This window comes from Salvelinus namaycush, chromosome 4 (assembly GCF_016432855.1).
Source record: "Salvelinus namaycush isolate Seneca chromosome 4, SaNama_1.0, whole genome shotgun sequence".
Classification (NCBI taxonomy): Eukaryota; Metazoa; Chordata; class Actinopteri; order Salmoniformes; family Salmonidae; genus Salvelinus; species Salvelinus namaycush.
Window position 1 is genome coordinate 82,265,233 of NC_052310.1, and position 14,790 is coordinate 82,280,022.

At 45.3% G+C, this 14,790-nt stretch overlaps 1 protein-coding gene and 1 long non-coding RNA gene across 3 annotated transcripts; both read right to left on the minus strand.

Moving 5' to 3' along the window:
- Nucleotides 1-2,006: 2,006 nt before the first annotated feature.
- Nucleotides 2,007-4,695, minus strand: LOC120045751. 2 transcript variants are annotated; one of them, XR_005476754.1, is made up of 5 exons: nucleotides 4,494-4,695; nucleotides 4,051-4,302; nucleotides 3,701-3,949; nucleotides 2,577-2,692; nucleotides 2,007-2,479 (listed from the first exon to the last, which is right to left on the minus strand). It is a non-coding gene; the product is annotated as an uncharacterized LOC120045751 (long non-coding RNA). The 2 variants fall into 2 exon arrangements; XR_005476755.1 differs by having other exon boundaries at nucleotides 3,119-3,949.
- Nucleotides 4,696-6,117: 1,422 nt separating this feature from the next.
- On the minus strand, nucleotides 6,118-9,748 carry LOC120045753. Its single transcript, XM_038990688.1, has 7 exons — nucleotides 9,386-9,748; nucleotides 9,112-9,282; nucleotides 8,477-8,595; nucleotides 7,935-8,382; nucleotides 7,291-7,615; nucleotides 6,408-7,121; nucleotides 6,118-6,258 (listed from the first exon to the last, which is right to left on the minus strand). Exons 4-6 carry the CDS (start codon nucleotides 8,054-8,056, stop codon nucleotides 6,447-6,449), a joined length of 1,122 nt encoding a protein of 373 aa, XP_038846616.1. The 5' UTR covers nucleotides 8,057-8,382; nucleotides 8,477-8,595; nucleotides 9,112-9,282; nucleotides 9,386-9,748; the 3' UTR covers nucleotides 6,118-6,258; nucleotides 6,408-6,446.
- Between the last annotated feature and the right edge of the window lie 5,042 nt (nucleotides 9,749-14,790).

The window sequence follows — 14,790 nt, forward strand, 5'->3', positions numbered from 1 at the left end:
CACACACCTGTCTATATAAGGTCCCACAGTTGACAGTGCATGTCAGAGCAAAACCCAAGCCATGAGGTTGAAGGAATTGTCCAAAGAGGTCCGAGACAGAATTGTGTCGAGGCACAGATCTGGGGAAGGATACCAAAACATTTCTTCAGCATTGAAGGTCCCCAAGAACACAGTGGCCTCCATCATTCTTAAATGGACGAAGTTTAGAACCACCAAGACTCTTCCTAGAGCTGACCTAACTGAGCAAACGGGGGAGAAAGGCCTTGATCAGGGTGGTGACCAAGAACCCGATGGTCACTGACAGAGCCAGTACGTCACTGGGGCCAAGCTTCCTGCCATCCAGGAGCTATATACTAGGCGGTGTCAGAGGAAGGATATCCTAATTGAGTAAAAGTAAAGATACCTAAATAGAAAATGACTCAAGCAAAAGTCACCCAGTAAAATACTACTTGAATAAAGGTCTAAAAGCATGCTTGCTGCTACGCCACCATGTCTGTGTCAATGACTGACTTCAACTGTATTCCTACACTTTGCACTTCAAAATAAATCTCCGCTCAGTTAAAAATACACACAAGAATAACTATTTTATTTATCAGTGATTCAGGAGTAACATTAAAACAGAATAATATTCCCCACCAACATTAGACAACTATACAGAAAACAAGTACATGAAGTCAACGATGAGAATTTGATATTTGATATTAATATTATGAGATTGAGATGAACTAAAATAGCAGTGCAGATGGTACTCTTTTGCTAAGTGTAGAGATGTACACTGCTCAAAAAAATAAAGGGAACACTTAAACAACACAATGTAACTCCAAGTCAATCACACTTCTGTGAAATCAAACTGTCCACTTAGGAAGCAACACTGATTGACAATAAATGTCACATGCTGTTGTGCAAATGGAATAGACAAAAGGTGGAAATTATAGGCAATTAGCAAGACACCCCCAATAAAGGAGTGGTTCTGCAGGTGGTGACCACAGACCACTTCTCAGTTCCTATGCTTCCTGGCTGACGTTTTGGTCACTTTTGAATGCTGGCGGTGCTTTCACTCTAGTGGTAGCATGAGACGGAGTCTACAACCCACACAAGTGGCTCAGGTAGTGCAGCTCATCCAGGATGGCACATCAATGCGAGCTGTGGCAAGAAGGTTTGCTGTGTCTGTCAGCGTAGTGTCCAGAGCATGGAGGCGCTACCAGGAGACCACAAATGTGCATGTGTCTGCTCAAACGGTCAGAAACAGACTCCATGAGGGTGGTATGAGGGCCCGACGTCCACAGGTGGGGGTTGTGCTTACAGCCCAACACCGTGCAGGACGTTTGGCATTTGCCAGAGAACACCAAGATTGGCAAATTCGCCACTGGCGCCCTGTGCTCTTCACAGATGAAAGCAGGTTCACACTGAGCACATGTGACAGACGTGACGGAGTCTGGAGACGCCGTGGAGAACGTTCTGCTGCCTGCAACATCCTCCAGCATGACCGGTTTGGCGGTGGGTCAGTCATGGTGTGGGGTGGCATTTCTTTGGGGGGCCGCACAGCCCTCCATGTGCTCGCCAGAGGTAGCCAGACCATCCGCCACCTCATCAGGAGCATGCCCAGGCGTTGTAGGGAGGTCATACAGGCACGTGGAGGCCACACACACACTACTGAGCCTCCTTTTGACTTGTTTTAAGGACATTACATCAAAGTTGGATCAGCCTGTAGTGTGGTTTTCCACTTTAATTTTGAGTGTGACTCCAAATCCAGACCTCCATGGGTTGATAAATTTGATTTCCATTGATAATTTTTGTGTGATTTTGTTGTCAGCACATTCAACTATGTAAAGAAAAAAGTATTTAATAAGAATATTTCATTCATTCAGATCTAGGATGTGTTATTTTAGTGTTCCCTTTATTTTTTTGAGCAGTGTATAAATATTTGTAATAAATGACAATTACAACAATACTGAATGAACAATGAACACTTAATATAATACATAAATAAAATCAATTTAGTCTCATAAATAAGGAAATGTTAAATTTGGTTTAAATAATGCAAAAACACAGTGTTGGAGAAGAAAGTAAAAGTGTAATATGTGCCATATAAAAAAGCTAACTTTTAAGTTCCTCGCTCAGAACATGAGAACATATGAAAGCTGGTGGTTCCTTTTCCTTTTCCACAGCAGTTTTGCCTCCCCCTGCTGCCTTACAGAAGTGCTCTCCCCTGTACTGGCTGTGGCCAAATTCTTTTCTTTTAGGCTTGACACATATCTTACAGGGGAAAGCAACAGATAACCTCCTCTTCCTCACAGGTCCATTACCAGCCTTCGCATCTCTCCTCCTCAAATCTGTGGACCTGGTCAGGGGGAGGCCTTTATGAGGGTGGAAGCGGCAGCAACTCTAGCATTAGGGGGTTTGCTTGTTGGTAGGCGCCGCTTAGCTGTCCTCCTGACCCCCTTGTTGCTTCTGGATGGAGCTGGCTTCAGGTTCTTGTCTACAGAGGAACACACAGGTAGTGGCTTATTATAACACATTACACAAAGGGAAATTGCTATAGTCAAACACACAAATGTGAATTTAAGAGAAGTCACCTTTGGGGGGTGGGGGGGGGGGTCTGTTCAGAACTGGGGGCCAACATGGACTGCTGAATTTCAGGTGTGGGGGAGGGGGGACAACCTTCCGGTTGGAGCTGGTATCGGTTTCTTGTCTACAGAAGGACAAACAGGCATTAGTGTCTTAATGAACACAATATATTCCTATATTTAAACATTTGTTACTTTAACGAAAGTTTATTTTAACGAACACATTCATTTTTTGGGTAATTTATTGTTTTTCTTTTCATTAACAAGTTGTATTTATTGTTTGAATTGTTTCTTTTTGTAAGATTAACTAATCAATAAACTAATCAATAAATAAAAATGAATTTCAAGGGAGAAAAAATGCTTGCATTCAATTATTATTTATTTCACAGGGAATGTCATGTGTGCACCAACCCAGCATGATGTCCCCTACACCTACTGCACAAGTTAAGGTGATTTAAAATGAGCTAAATGTACAAGAGATTAACAATGAATGTCGTAAAAAATAAACAAGAAATAACATATGTACAAAAACTACTTTAAAATGTACACACCAGTCAGAGTTTACTGGCCCTGGCTAGCACCATGCTGGGACCTCATGAGTGCCAGCCACTCCTCCACAGTTTGCCTGCCAGAGGTAGTGGCACAGAATCGTACAGTACCATACATACTGTGTCCAAATTCAGAAGTTTTAGGCTTGCCACATTTAGAGCAGTTATGTCCTTCGTATGGCTTATGCGCTCTGACTTTAGTCCCAGACTCCAGTCTCTTCCTCCATTTGGTGGTCCTGGAGACCTTGGGTCCACCAGCAGGGGGGAGGTAGAGGAGTGCAGGTCGAGGGCAGGTCTTGGGAGACTGGAAAAATAGGGAGGGAGGTGGTAGGCAGACTGGGTGACGGTAGAGGTGGCAGTGGCTGCTCTGCCACGCTGTGTAGCCTGCCCCGTTCTGTCCTCTGGAAGCTGGTAGGTGCTGCTGGTTGATGGGGCTGGCAGCGGTGCTCCTGACTGCAGGGTGGGAGGGGCCTGACTCCTCCCTCTCTGCAGTCATGCTGTCCCAGGTCTGGAGCAGGGTCACTCTCTCCAACACTGTCAACCAGTGAACTACACATACAACATACCAAAATATAAGAAACTTACCACTGTGTCAAGGTCAACTTGTTGACCTCAAACAGTTGCAGCCTTGTGTCGGTATTCAAGTTTGGGCTGCCCAGCACCATGATCCTGATTCTCCTGTAGTCCCCCAGGATGACAGCCCACCTGTTGACCCGGTTTCCAAGCACCATCTTGCCAGCAGGATGTTTGTGGCACAGCCTAACAAAAATGGCCTCTACTATCCTGCTGGTGTTGGGCCACTGAGCAGGTCCAGAGCCTTGCCCAAGCAGGTAGCTGAAGGTAGATTAAGTTAACCAAAGGAAACATCACGTTAATGAGAAATACACTCATGGTTTTATGTGTGTGGTGAGTTTAGAACAATGTGCAGTACGTACCGCTTCATACTCTCTTCCCCCGTCACGCTTGACCTCTTTGAATTGTTGAAGCGCCCCTGCAGGACTCGGTCCCGGAACCTCTCGGGGTAGGAGACTGCCGCCTTGTGTCTCTCTGGAAGATTTCCCCAGAGAGCCATGATCTCCTCTATGTGCCTATTAGAGATCCATGGCCCCTCCAGCAGCCTCAGCAGACTCTTGGCCAGGAGGACCACGTGCTGGTATCCACTAAACCCCTTCAGGTCCTATGTACTCCTGGAAATAGAAGAGTCACGGGGAAGGGTTGGATTACTAGTCAGATTAATAGTTAATGAATGGAAGGAAACTTAAGCAACGTGAGCTGTTTAGGATGTGGATAGGCACTTAAGTCATCCTCTGTCCTGACTGGCAGCGGGTGCAGTGTCCACCTCCTCCGTAGTGTCATCAGGGGGTGTGATGACAGGTACCTGGGATGGGTTGAGTGGGCGGTGGAGTGGCCTTCCTGAGTGGAGGGACTGGTGGGAGACTGTCATTGAGCGCGTGCAAGGAGATGGTGGGGTCATCCTCCTCCTCAAGCGCTCCCAGGTCGTCCTCCTTCCTCAAATATATTTTTTATTTCACCTTTATTTGACATGGGAGGCTAGTTGAGAACAAGTTCTCATTTACAACTGCGACCTGGCCAAGATAAAGCAAAGCAGTTCGACACATACAACAACACAGTTACACATGGAATAAACAAACATACAGTCAATAATACAGTAGAAAAAGTATATATACAGTGTGTGCAAATGAGGTAAGATAAGGGAGGTAAGGCAATAAATAGGCCATGGTGGCGAAATTATTACAATATACCAAGTAAACACTGGCGTGATAGATGTGCAGAAGATGGATGTGCAAGTACAGATACTGGGGTGCAAAGGAGCAAAGTAAATAAATAAATACAGTATGGGGATGAGGTAGTTGGATGGGCTATTTACAGATGGGCTATGTACAGGTGCAGTGATCTGTGAGCTGCTCTGACAGCTGGTGCTTAAAGCTAGTGAGGGAGAAATGAGTCTCCTGCTTCAGTGATTTTTGCAGTTCGTTCCAGTCATTGGCAGCAGAGAACTGGAAGGAAAGGCAGCCAAATTGGCTTTGGGGGTGACCAGTGAGATATGCCTGCTGGAGCGCGTGCTACGGGTGGGTGCTGCTATCGTGACCAGTGAGCTGAGATAAGGCGGGGCTTTACCTAGCAAAGACTTATAGTTGACCTGGAGCCAGTGGGTTTGGCGATGAATATGTAGCGAGGGCCAGCCAATGAGAGCATACAGGTCGCAGTGGTGGGTAGTATATGGGGCTTTGGTGACAAAACAGATGGCACTGTGATAGACTACTCAACAAATTGGATGCAGAGGCTATTTTGTAGATGACATCGCCGAAGTCGAGGATCGGTAGGATAGTCAGTTTTACGAGGGTATGTTTGGCAGCATGAGTGAAGCATGCTTTGTTGCGAAAAAAGAAGCCGATTCTAGATTTAAATTTGGATTAGAGATGCTTAATGTGAGTCTGGAAGAGGAGTTTGCAGTCTAACCAGATACCTAGGTATTTGTAGTTGTCCACATATTCTAAGTCAGAACCGTCCAGAGTGGGGATGCTGGACGGGCGGGCAGGTACGGGCAGCGATCGGTTGAAGAGCATGCATTTAGTTTTACTTGCATTTAAGAGCAGTTGGAGGCCACGGAAGGAGAGTTGTATGGCATTGAAGCTCATCTGGAGGTTTGTTAACACAGTGTCCAAAGAAGGGCCAGAAGTATACAGAATGATGTCGTCTGGGTAGAGGTGGATCAGAGAATCAGGTGTCCCGTCTGACATCCGGGTCCTTACCGAGGTTGGACTCCAGCCTCTGGTCACCACCGGTCTGGGAGAAGAGATACTCGACCCCAATGAGTTCCCCTTAAACAGGGAGACAAGAAAAAAAGAGAGAAGTACATAAACAGAACCTCAGGTTTTAGTGTGTGTGTATATTTGTATCATTTATAAATACATACTAGTGAACTTTGCAGGCCTTGTGTGATCCTTCACTAGACTGCAGCCCATAAGCTCCTGGCTCATTGATGGTACTGGGCTACACCATCATAGCGGTGCAGGGTCTGCTTCTGCCTCCCTCCCCTGCAGCTTCGGCACGGTCCTCATTCCACCCAACCAACCCTTCAAGGAGGTAGGCCTGAAAGTGCTCGGCACACGTACTTGTTCCTATAAATGACAACAACAAGAAATAAGAACTCCTCACATGCACACAGTTGTTAACACACAACATGACGGAACAACATGACCCAGCTTTACATTTAACATATCAGGAATGAAGCGGTGGAGGTGGAAAGATTCCAGGGAGGTGGACCCACATGAGCAGCGCAACACAGGCAGGATGACCCCTCCCTTGGTCACATCCTTGTTGGTGTAGATGCTGACACCAGGGGGGTCCTGAATGCAGACCAGGTGTTGTCTCTGGGTCTGCCAGATGGCCTGCATTCTGTCACGGTCCAGGAGCCGGATGCCCATGGTGTCTGCTCCCCGATGAGACGCTCGGTCTCCTCCGCCCCGCTCGTGCGGCGACGACAGTGCCGAGCCATCTCCTTCGAGCTGATTCTTTTCATCACCAGTGCATCGCTGCGCCCAGTGATGTGGCTCTCCTTGAGTTCCCCTCGCTTGGCCTCCCGCAGGCGCTCCACATCATCTGCACACCACACCAACATGCAGGAGGAGAGCCGCTGCAAAAAGAGAGCATACAGAGGATGGCTCTCTGTGGTCACTCCCCGAGCAAAACAACAGATGAGGTGCCACACATCCAGCCGGACGATGAGCTCATCCCACTGGCTGAACATGGCTGCCGTCTTCCCCTTTCCCATCAGGGCGCAGCAGTCCCGGTCGACATAGAGAAGCTTAGGAGGTGCCACTCCAGCTCTACTGTAGTGCTGCTGGAGGCCAGCTGCCATGTTGAGCTGGTCCTCTCCTTCGCTGTTAGTGTGGACCGTAATGAGTACCTGGCCGTACTCATTGCCCATGTTTGTGGCCCACGCTGCTGTCCCTTGTGCTGCCCCAGCTAGTTTCTTGGTAACCTGAGGGCCGTCAAACAAACACAGACAGACAAACACACAGTCATGTGAGTGGACACTAAGTTTCACGACTACAATACATTTATTAAGACATTATAAAATAAGTCATAATTTATTATTAATTTGATTGTCTCTAACTAGTATTATTTCTGGTCAAAACATCTTAAATCACCTTCTTGGTTGAATCCATCTTCAGGATGGACCCAAAGATGGAGGTGACTCTGGCCTTGAAGTCCTCCAGCTGGAACAGAACGTCGTAGCCGTGGACAGTCAGCAGCCACTGGGCTGAGGGCACATCCAAAAAGGGAGGAGGAGGTGTTACCCTCAGTGGTGCTGCACCTGGGACTACAAAGTGGTCACAGACGGACAGGTAGTCCAGGGTCCGACTCATCCAGGTCAGGCTGTGCTGCTCCCTCAGCTGGTTGTACAGCCTGGTCACACTGTTCCCCAGTGTCCTCTCTCTCATCAGCCTGACCACCTTCAGGTCACAGGACAGCCTAATAAACAGAGACGATTGGGTCAAAAAGAGGAGAAGAGGGTGAGGAGTGTGTGGAGGGGGGTTCTAGAAACACTTTGATAAGGGAAGGAGGGGCACGGCGAAAGGGTGACTTTGAAACACTTTGCTTTGTTTGGACAGTTCCTGATAAGAGATCATCGGTCAGACATTCAGATCAAAGAGCTAAATAACATTTCAATTGGGCTTTGAAACATCAAAACCTCAGTGTTGACAAGAACCTACTTTCTTACACTATACTTTTTTTTGTTTTTCCTCAAAGTGAACAAGAGCTTTGATTTTCAGGGGTGTGAATTACTAACCTGTAAGTCAAGATGGCTGGGAACTTAGAGCGATGACTTGCGTCCAGCTGGTTCAAGACATCCAGCGACCATCCTGCTAGCTTCCTCTTACAGATGCGGCACTCCAGGTATTCTGTCCCCATATAATACCAGTCATCCACGTCAAGCTCCCTCCAGACCGTCTTGTACACCCCACAGCCTGAGCTTTTAACGCTTGCACTGTGGCTGGGTGCAAACAAACTTAAAGGCCCAAAGGCGGTAGGGCATCCAGAGGCAGAACGGCCGGAGGAAGTAGGCGGTGGGAGAAGCTGGAGGCTGATGGATGATGTTAGGAGGCAGAGGAGGGGAGTACCACAGCTCGAGCTGGCTTTTCAGGACACATTTGAGCTGCTTGTCCTTTGTGAAATTGGCCCGACTGACCCACTCTTGCTGCTCCTTTGGGAGGATCTGCTTCCATTCCTCAGACCTGCTACAGAGCAGAGAATCAATACATTGCTTTTCCATCCCCACACAACCAAAAGTGAAATTAAATAGCCAAGTCATAGGTGAGATGAGACATTTACCTGAGCGTCAGCAGCAGGCTGAACTGGTCCAGCTGTTGGCTGGGAGGTTGACTGTGGCTGAGGGGCAGTAGGAGCTAGCACAGCAGGGGGGGCGGTGGGAGTGGGAGCAGTAGGAACTGCTACAGGAGCACAGGAGTTAGTCTCACAAAATATTTCAGAGAAATAAGTGAAATAATTTAAACTAGAATAGAGCTTCAGCTTCAAAACATGTTAACAGCCAATGCATTTTGGTTTAGTTATGATCAGTGTTGGTAGAGATTAGGAATCTAGGTTAAACACAATCTACATTTAAAAGCTACAAACGACAGATATATAGCGGGTAGACATCTACAAGCAAGGTATAGGCCAAGCAAAGTGATGCAGACTGAAATACAGGTTGGAATGGTTGCAAGACAAGACAAGCTACAGTAAACATATCATTCCACAAAAAGATGAGGAAGGCTTTTTCTATGGCTGTGTCCCTGCGCTGGACATAGACCTTGAAGTGGCCCATTGAGGTGCCCTGCTTTACTTGGTATTTCCTGAACCAGGCCATGTAGCTGTATTGAGATAAAAGAAAAAACAAGTCCCAAACAGGCCAGAAAGTGGCTTAAAGAGATCTTAACAATGGTAGTTAGAATGTAAGGTAACTATACCTCTTCCTCTCCTTGTCTTTGGCCTCATAAAGCTTTTTGTAGGTAAGGAACTTGTGGTTCCCAAAGCCAACAAGGCGCGAGTCCTCCTGGTCAGGTCGGGGGGGCAAGGTCCAATCCCGTACCCTGCGTTCCTCCACTGCCCTCTGGACCTCAGGAAACAGGTTGGTATACCTGTCCGGATGGTTGGGAACATTTGATAAATTGTATTGTGATTGACTGATTTCATGTTTATGTCATTTTTTAAGAAATTACAACTATTCAAGGAAAAGAGTACCAGTGAAACCGGTCCTTGTTGGCCATTTCAGGAGACATGTCTGTGTCCCCCATCTCCCTCTCTTGCTGGTGAGAAGCCAAGACCATGAAGGCATAGCCTACATCGTGGCTTAGCAGCCACCTGAAGGTTTGACCACGGTATTTGCCGAACTGGATGGCACTCTCACTGTCCACCAGTCAGCTATCATCTGGGTCACCCTCTCTGGCTACCACACAAGCCTTTTCTTCTCCTTCACTTGTCGTGGCTTCAGCACCCGGACTACACCTGTACACTGTTCCTCCTGGATGGTCCTGGCAACCCTGGCAGCCTCTTCAGATGGGTACCAGAGGGCTCCCAGCGGAAAGCAAGGGTGTGATCGTTATCCATTCTTCCTTTCATTAAGAGAGGTTATTCACACACATGTTACTTCTTGACAGCAATACACAGTGGACCACATAGCTACGCTGCTTACAGTAGAGCCCATACAGCGTTAAATGTCAATTTGATTCTACATATAACGTTAGCTAGCTGGCAAGTGTGCGTTGTATATATAGTACACTGTAAGTTAACACTAAGTGAACTACATTGGCTGAATATCTAAATTTATAATAACGTTAACTAGTTAGCCAGCTAACTATCAATTATTTCCGCCCTTTATTATACATTATTAGCTAGCAACAGGAATCGTTTTCAAGAAAATCGACGACTGAAACTCACCTTAATTCACCTAAATAGACAACTGTGTAACGAAATCCGCGATGAAATACAGCTAACGTTACCTTTACGATTACTTTCTCGCAAGTACTCAGTAGCCTGTCAAAAATATATCCTGAAGAAGTCTGAATTTTAACTTTGTGGTGAGTCATTATTAGTAGCTCTAACAACAGAAGTATTAGTATTGTAGCGACCCGCACAGACAGCTGTGCGTTACGGAACCCAAACCGGCTGCGCGCGTGCGCTATCGTGCGCTATCGTGCATACATTTATTTTGTCCCCCACACCAAACGCGATCACGACACGCAGGTTAAAATATCAAAACAAACTCTGAACCAATGACATTAATTTGGGGACATGTCGAAAAGAATTAAACATGTATGGCAATTTAGCTAGTTAGCTTGCACTTGCTAGCTAACGTTAATTTGTCCTATTTAGCTAGCTTGCTGTTGCTAGCTAATTTATCCTGGGATATAAACATTGAGTTGTTATTTTACCTGAAATGCACAAGGACCTCTACTCCGACAATTAATCCACACATAAATGGCCAACCGAATCGTTTCTAGTCATCTCTCCTCCTTCCAGGCTTTTTCATAGTTTAACTTATATGGTGATCACATCTAAACTTTCATTGTATTACCACGACTACCTGCAAAACAGTTCCTATTTCAATCACCCACGTGGGTATAACCAATGAGGAGATGGCACGTGGGTACCTGCTTCTATAAACCAATGAGGAGATGGGAGAGGCAGGACTTGCAGCGCGATCTGCGTCAGAAATAGGAATGAGTTCTATTTTAGCCCTTGGCTTCGCAGACGCTCGTTGGCACGTGAGCAGTGTGGGTGCAATAATTGAATAACAATGTATTTTGCGACGCTCGCGCACGCGACGTGTCCGGTCTGGTCAGCATGTTCATTAGTTGGTTGTGTTGTACTTAACAGTACCCAGTGTTCGCGGGGTCCGACATGCCAATCAACCTGCTATCTGCCAATCACGGGAATGCTCTGATGCCGGGCATCCTGGTGGTTGGCGGAGTGGCGTGGAGGGGGGTTGGGCAGGGGGAGGGGGGTTGGGCAGGGGGAGGGGGGTTGGGCAGGGGGATGGAGCATTAGGTTAAGACCAGGTTTAGCCATTGTTCTCTCTCTCTTATGTCTGGGCTTCACAAGAGAAGGTCACGGTTGTTTTGTAGGGTACCTTTCATTTATTTGGCGTGGGCTACAGCCAAACAGTAGCCTGTGTTAAGTTGGGTTAATAAACCGTCAATTCGTTAACTCAATCCTCTGTCTGGACAATTGTTCCTTTATGATCTAGCCAGGTCATTACAGTATTAACACAAAACAAATAATATTGAGCTAGCTCTTATTTCATTCATACAGTGGCTTAATTAAGAAAGTATTCACCCCCTTGGCATTTTTATAATTTGATTTACACGACATGCCTACCACTTTGAAGATGCAAAATATTTTTTGTTGTGAAACAAACAAGAAATAAGACAAAAAAACAGAACTTGAGCGTGCATAACAATTCACCCCCCAAAGTCAATACTTTGTAGAGCCACCTTATGCAGCAATTACAGCTGCAAGTCTCTTGCTGTGTCTCTATAAGCTTGGCACATCTAGCCATTGGGATCCCAGCCATTGGGAAAAACTGCTCCAGCTCCTTCAAGTTGATGGGTTCTGCTGGTGTACAGCAATCTTTAAGTCATACCACAGATTCTCAATTGGATTGAGGTCTGGGCTTTGACTAGGCCATTCCAATACATTTAAATGTTTCCCTTTAAACCACTTGAGTGTTGCTTTAGCAGTATGCTTAGGGTCATTGTTCTGCTGGAAGGTAAACCTCCGTCCCAGTCTCAAATCTCTGGAAGATTGAAACAGGTTTCCCTAAAGAATTTCCCTGTATTCAGCGCCATCCATCATTCTTTCAATTCTGAACAGTTTCCCAGTCCCTGCCGATGAAAAACAACCCCACAGCATGATGCTGCCACCACCATGCTTCACTGTGGGGATGGTATTCTCTGGGTGATGAGAGGTGTTGGGTTTGTGCCAGACATAGCATTTTTCTTGATGGCCAAAAAGCTCAATTTTAGTCTCATCTGACCAGAGTACCTTCTTCAATATGTTTGGGGAGTCTCCCACATGCCTTTTAGCGAACACCAAACATGTTTGCTTATTTTTTTCTGGCCACTCTTCCGTAAAGCCCAGCTCTGTGGAGTGTACGGCTTAAAGTGGTCCTATGGATAGATACTCTAATCTCCACTGTGGAGCTTTGCAGCTCCTTCAGGGTTATCTTGGGTTTCTTTGTTGCCTCTCTGATTAATGCCCTCCTTGCCAGGTCTGAGAGTTTTGGTGGGCGGCCCTCTCTTGGCAGGTTTGTTGTGATGTCATATTCTTTCCATTTTGAAATAATGGATTTAATGGTGCTCCGTGGGATGTTCAAAGTTTCGGATATTTTTTAATAACTCAACCCTAAATCGGTACTTCTCCACAACTTTGTCCCTGAGCTGTTTGGAGAGCTCCTTGGTCCTCATAGTGCCGCTTGTTTAGTGGTGTTGCAGAGTCTGGGGCCTTTCAGAACAGGTGTGTGTGTGTGTATATACATATATATATATATACACTGAGATCATGGGACACTTAAATAAAGTCCACCTGTGTGCAATCTAACTAATAATGTGACTTCTTAAGGTAATTGGTTGCACCAGATCTTATTTAGGGGCTTCATAGCAAAGGGAGTGAATACATATGCACGCACCACTTTCTAATTTTTTATTTTTTTATTTTTTTTGAAACAAGTAATTTTTTTCATTTCATATTCACCAATTTGGACTATCTGTTGTATGTCCATTACATGAAATCCAAATGAAAATCTATTTAAATTACAGGTTGTAATGCAACAAAATAGGAAAAACACCAAGGGGGATGAATACTTTTGAAAGGCACTGTATGTACAGTTGAAGTTGAAGTTTACATACACCTTAGCCAAATCCATTTAAACTCAGTTTTTCACAATTTCTGACATTTAATCAGAGTAAAAATGTCCCGTCTTAGGTCAGTTAGGATCACCACTATTATTTTAAGAATGTGTAGTGTCAGAATAGAGTGATTTATTTCAGCTTCTATTTCTTTCATCACATTCCCAGTGGGTCAGAAGTTTACATACACTCAATTAGTATTTGGTAGCATTGTCTTTAAATTGTTTAACTTAGGTCAAACGTTTCGGGTAGCCTTCCACAAGCTTCCCACAATAAGTTGGGTGAATTTTGGCCCATTACAGAGCTGGTGTAACTGAGTCAGGTTTGTAGGCCTCCTTGCTCACACACGCTTTTTCAGTTCTACCCACACATTTTCTATAGGATTGAGGTCAGGGCTTTGTGATGGCCACTCCAATACCTTGACTTTGTTGTCCTTAAGACATTTGCCAAAACTTTGGAAGTATGCTTGGGGTCATTGTCCATTTGGAAGACCCATTTGCGACTAAGCTTTAACTTCCTGACTGATGTCTTGAGATGTTGCGTCAATATATCCACATAATTTTCGTTCCTCGTGATGCCATCTATTTTGTGAAGTGCACTAGTCCCTCCTTCAGCAAAGCATGATGCTGCCACCCCTGTGCTTCACGATTGGGATGGTGTTCTTAACTTGCAAGCCTCCCCCTTTTTCCTCCAAACATAACAATGGTCATTATGGCCAAACAGTTCTATTTTTGTTTCATCAGACCAGAGGACATTTCTCCAAAAATTACGATCTTTGTCCCCATGTACAGTTGCAAACCGTTTTCTGGCTTTTTTAGGGCGGTTTTGGAACAGTGGCTTCTTCCTTGCTGAGCAGCCTTCCAGGTTATGTCGATATAGGACTCGTTTTAATGTGGATATAGATACTTTTGTACCGATTTCCTCCAGCATCTTCACAAGGTCCTTTGCGGTTGTTCTGGGATTGATTTGCACTTTTCACACCAAAGTACGTTCATCTCTAGGAGACAGAACGTGTCTCCTTCCTGAGCAGTATGACGGCTGCGTGGTCCCATGGTGTTTATACTTGCGTACTATTGTTTGTACAGATGAACGTGGTACCTTCAGGCATTTGGAAATAGCTTCCAAGGATGAACCAGACTTGTGGAGGTCTACAATTTGAGGTCTTGGCTGATTTCTTTTGATTTTCCCATGATGTCATGCAAAGAGGCACTGAGTTTGAAGGTAGGCCTTGAAATACATCCACAGGTACACCTCCAATTGATTCAAAATATGTCAATTAGCCTATCAGAAGCTTCTAAAGCCATGACATCATTTTCTGGAATTTTCCAAGCTGTTTAAAAGGCACAGTCAACTTAGTGTATGTAAACTTCTGACCCACTGGAATTGTGATACATTGAATTATAAGTGAAATAATATGTCTGTAAACAATTGTTGGAAAAATTACTTGTGTCAGGCACAAAGTAGATTTCCTAATCAACTTGCCAAAACTATAGTTTGTTAACAAGAAATTTGTGGAGTGGTTGAAGAACGAGTTTTAATGACTCCAACGTGTTTGTAAACTTCCGACTTCAACTGTACATTCTGTTGGACTGTCAGATTACATTGTGACGATACAGATTTCAGTAGTATAGGGCATGTTGGCAAACCTCTGGAATTTTGAAGTGGAATGGTTAGTACTGGGCAGACACTAGTCCAAACCGATTAAAAATCAGTCTAAACTGGTAAAAACAATGCACAGGA

Coding starts and splice junctions, on each gene's coding strand:
- LOC120045753 (XM_038990688.1), bottom strand. CDS start 8,056: ATGGGGACAGAATACCTGGAGTGCCGCATCTGTAAGAGGAAGCTAGCA. Junction 7,616..7,934: donor CCAGCCATCTTGACTTACAG/GTTAGTAATTCA, acceptor TCTGTTTATTAG/GCTGTCCTGTGACCTGAAGG. Junction 7,122..7,290: donor AGATGGATTCAACCAAGAAG/GTGATTTAAGAT, acceptor GACGGCCCTCAG/GTTACCAAGAAACTAGCTGG.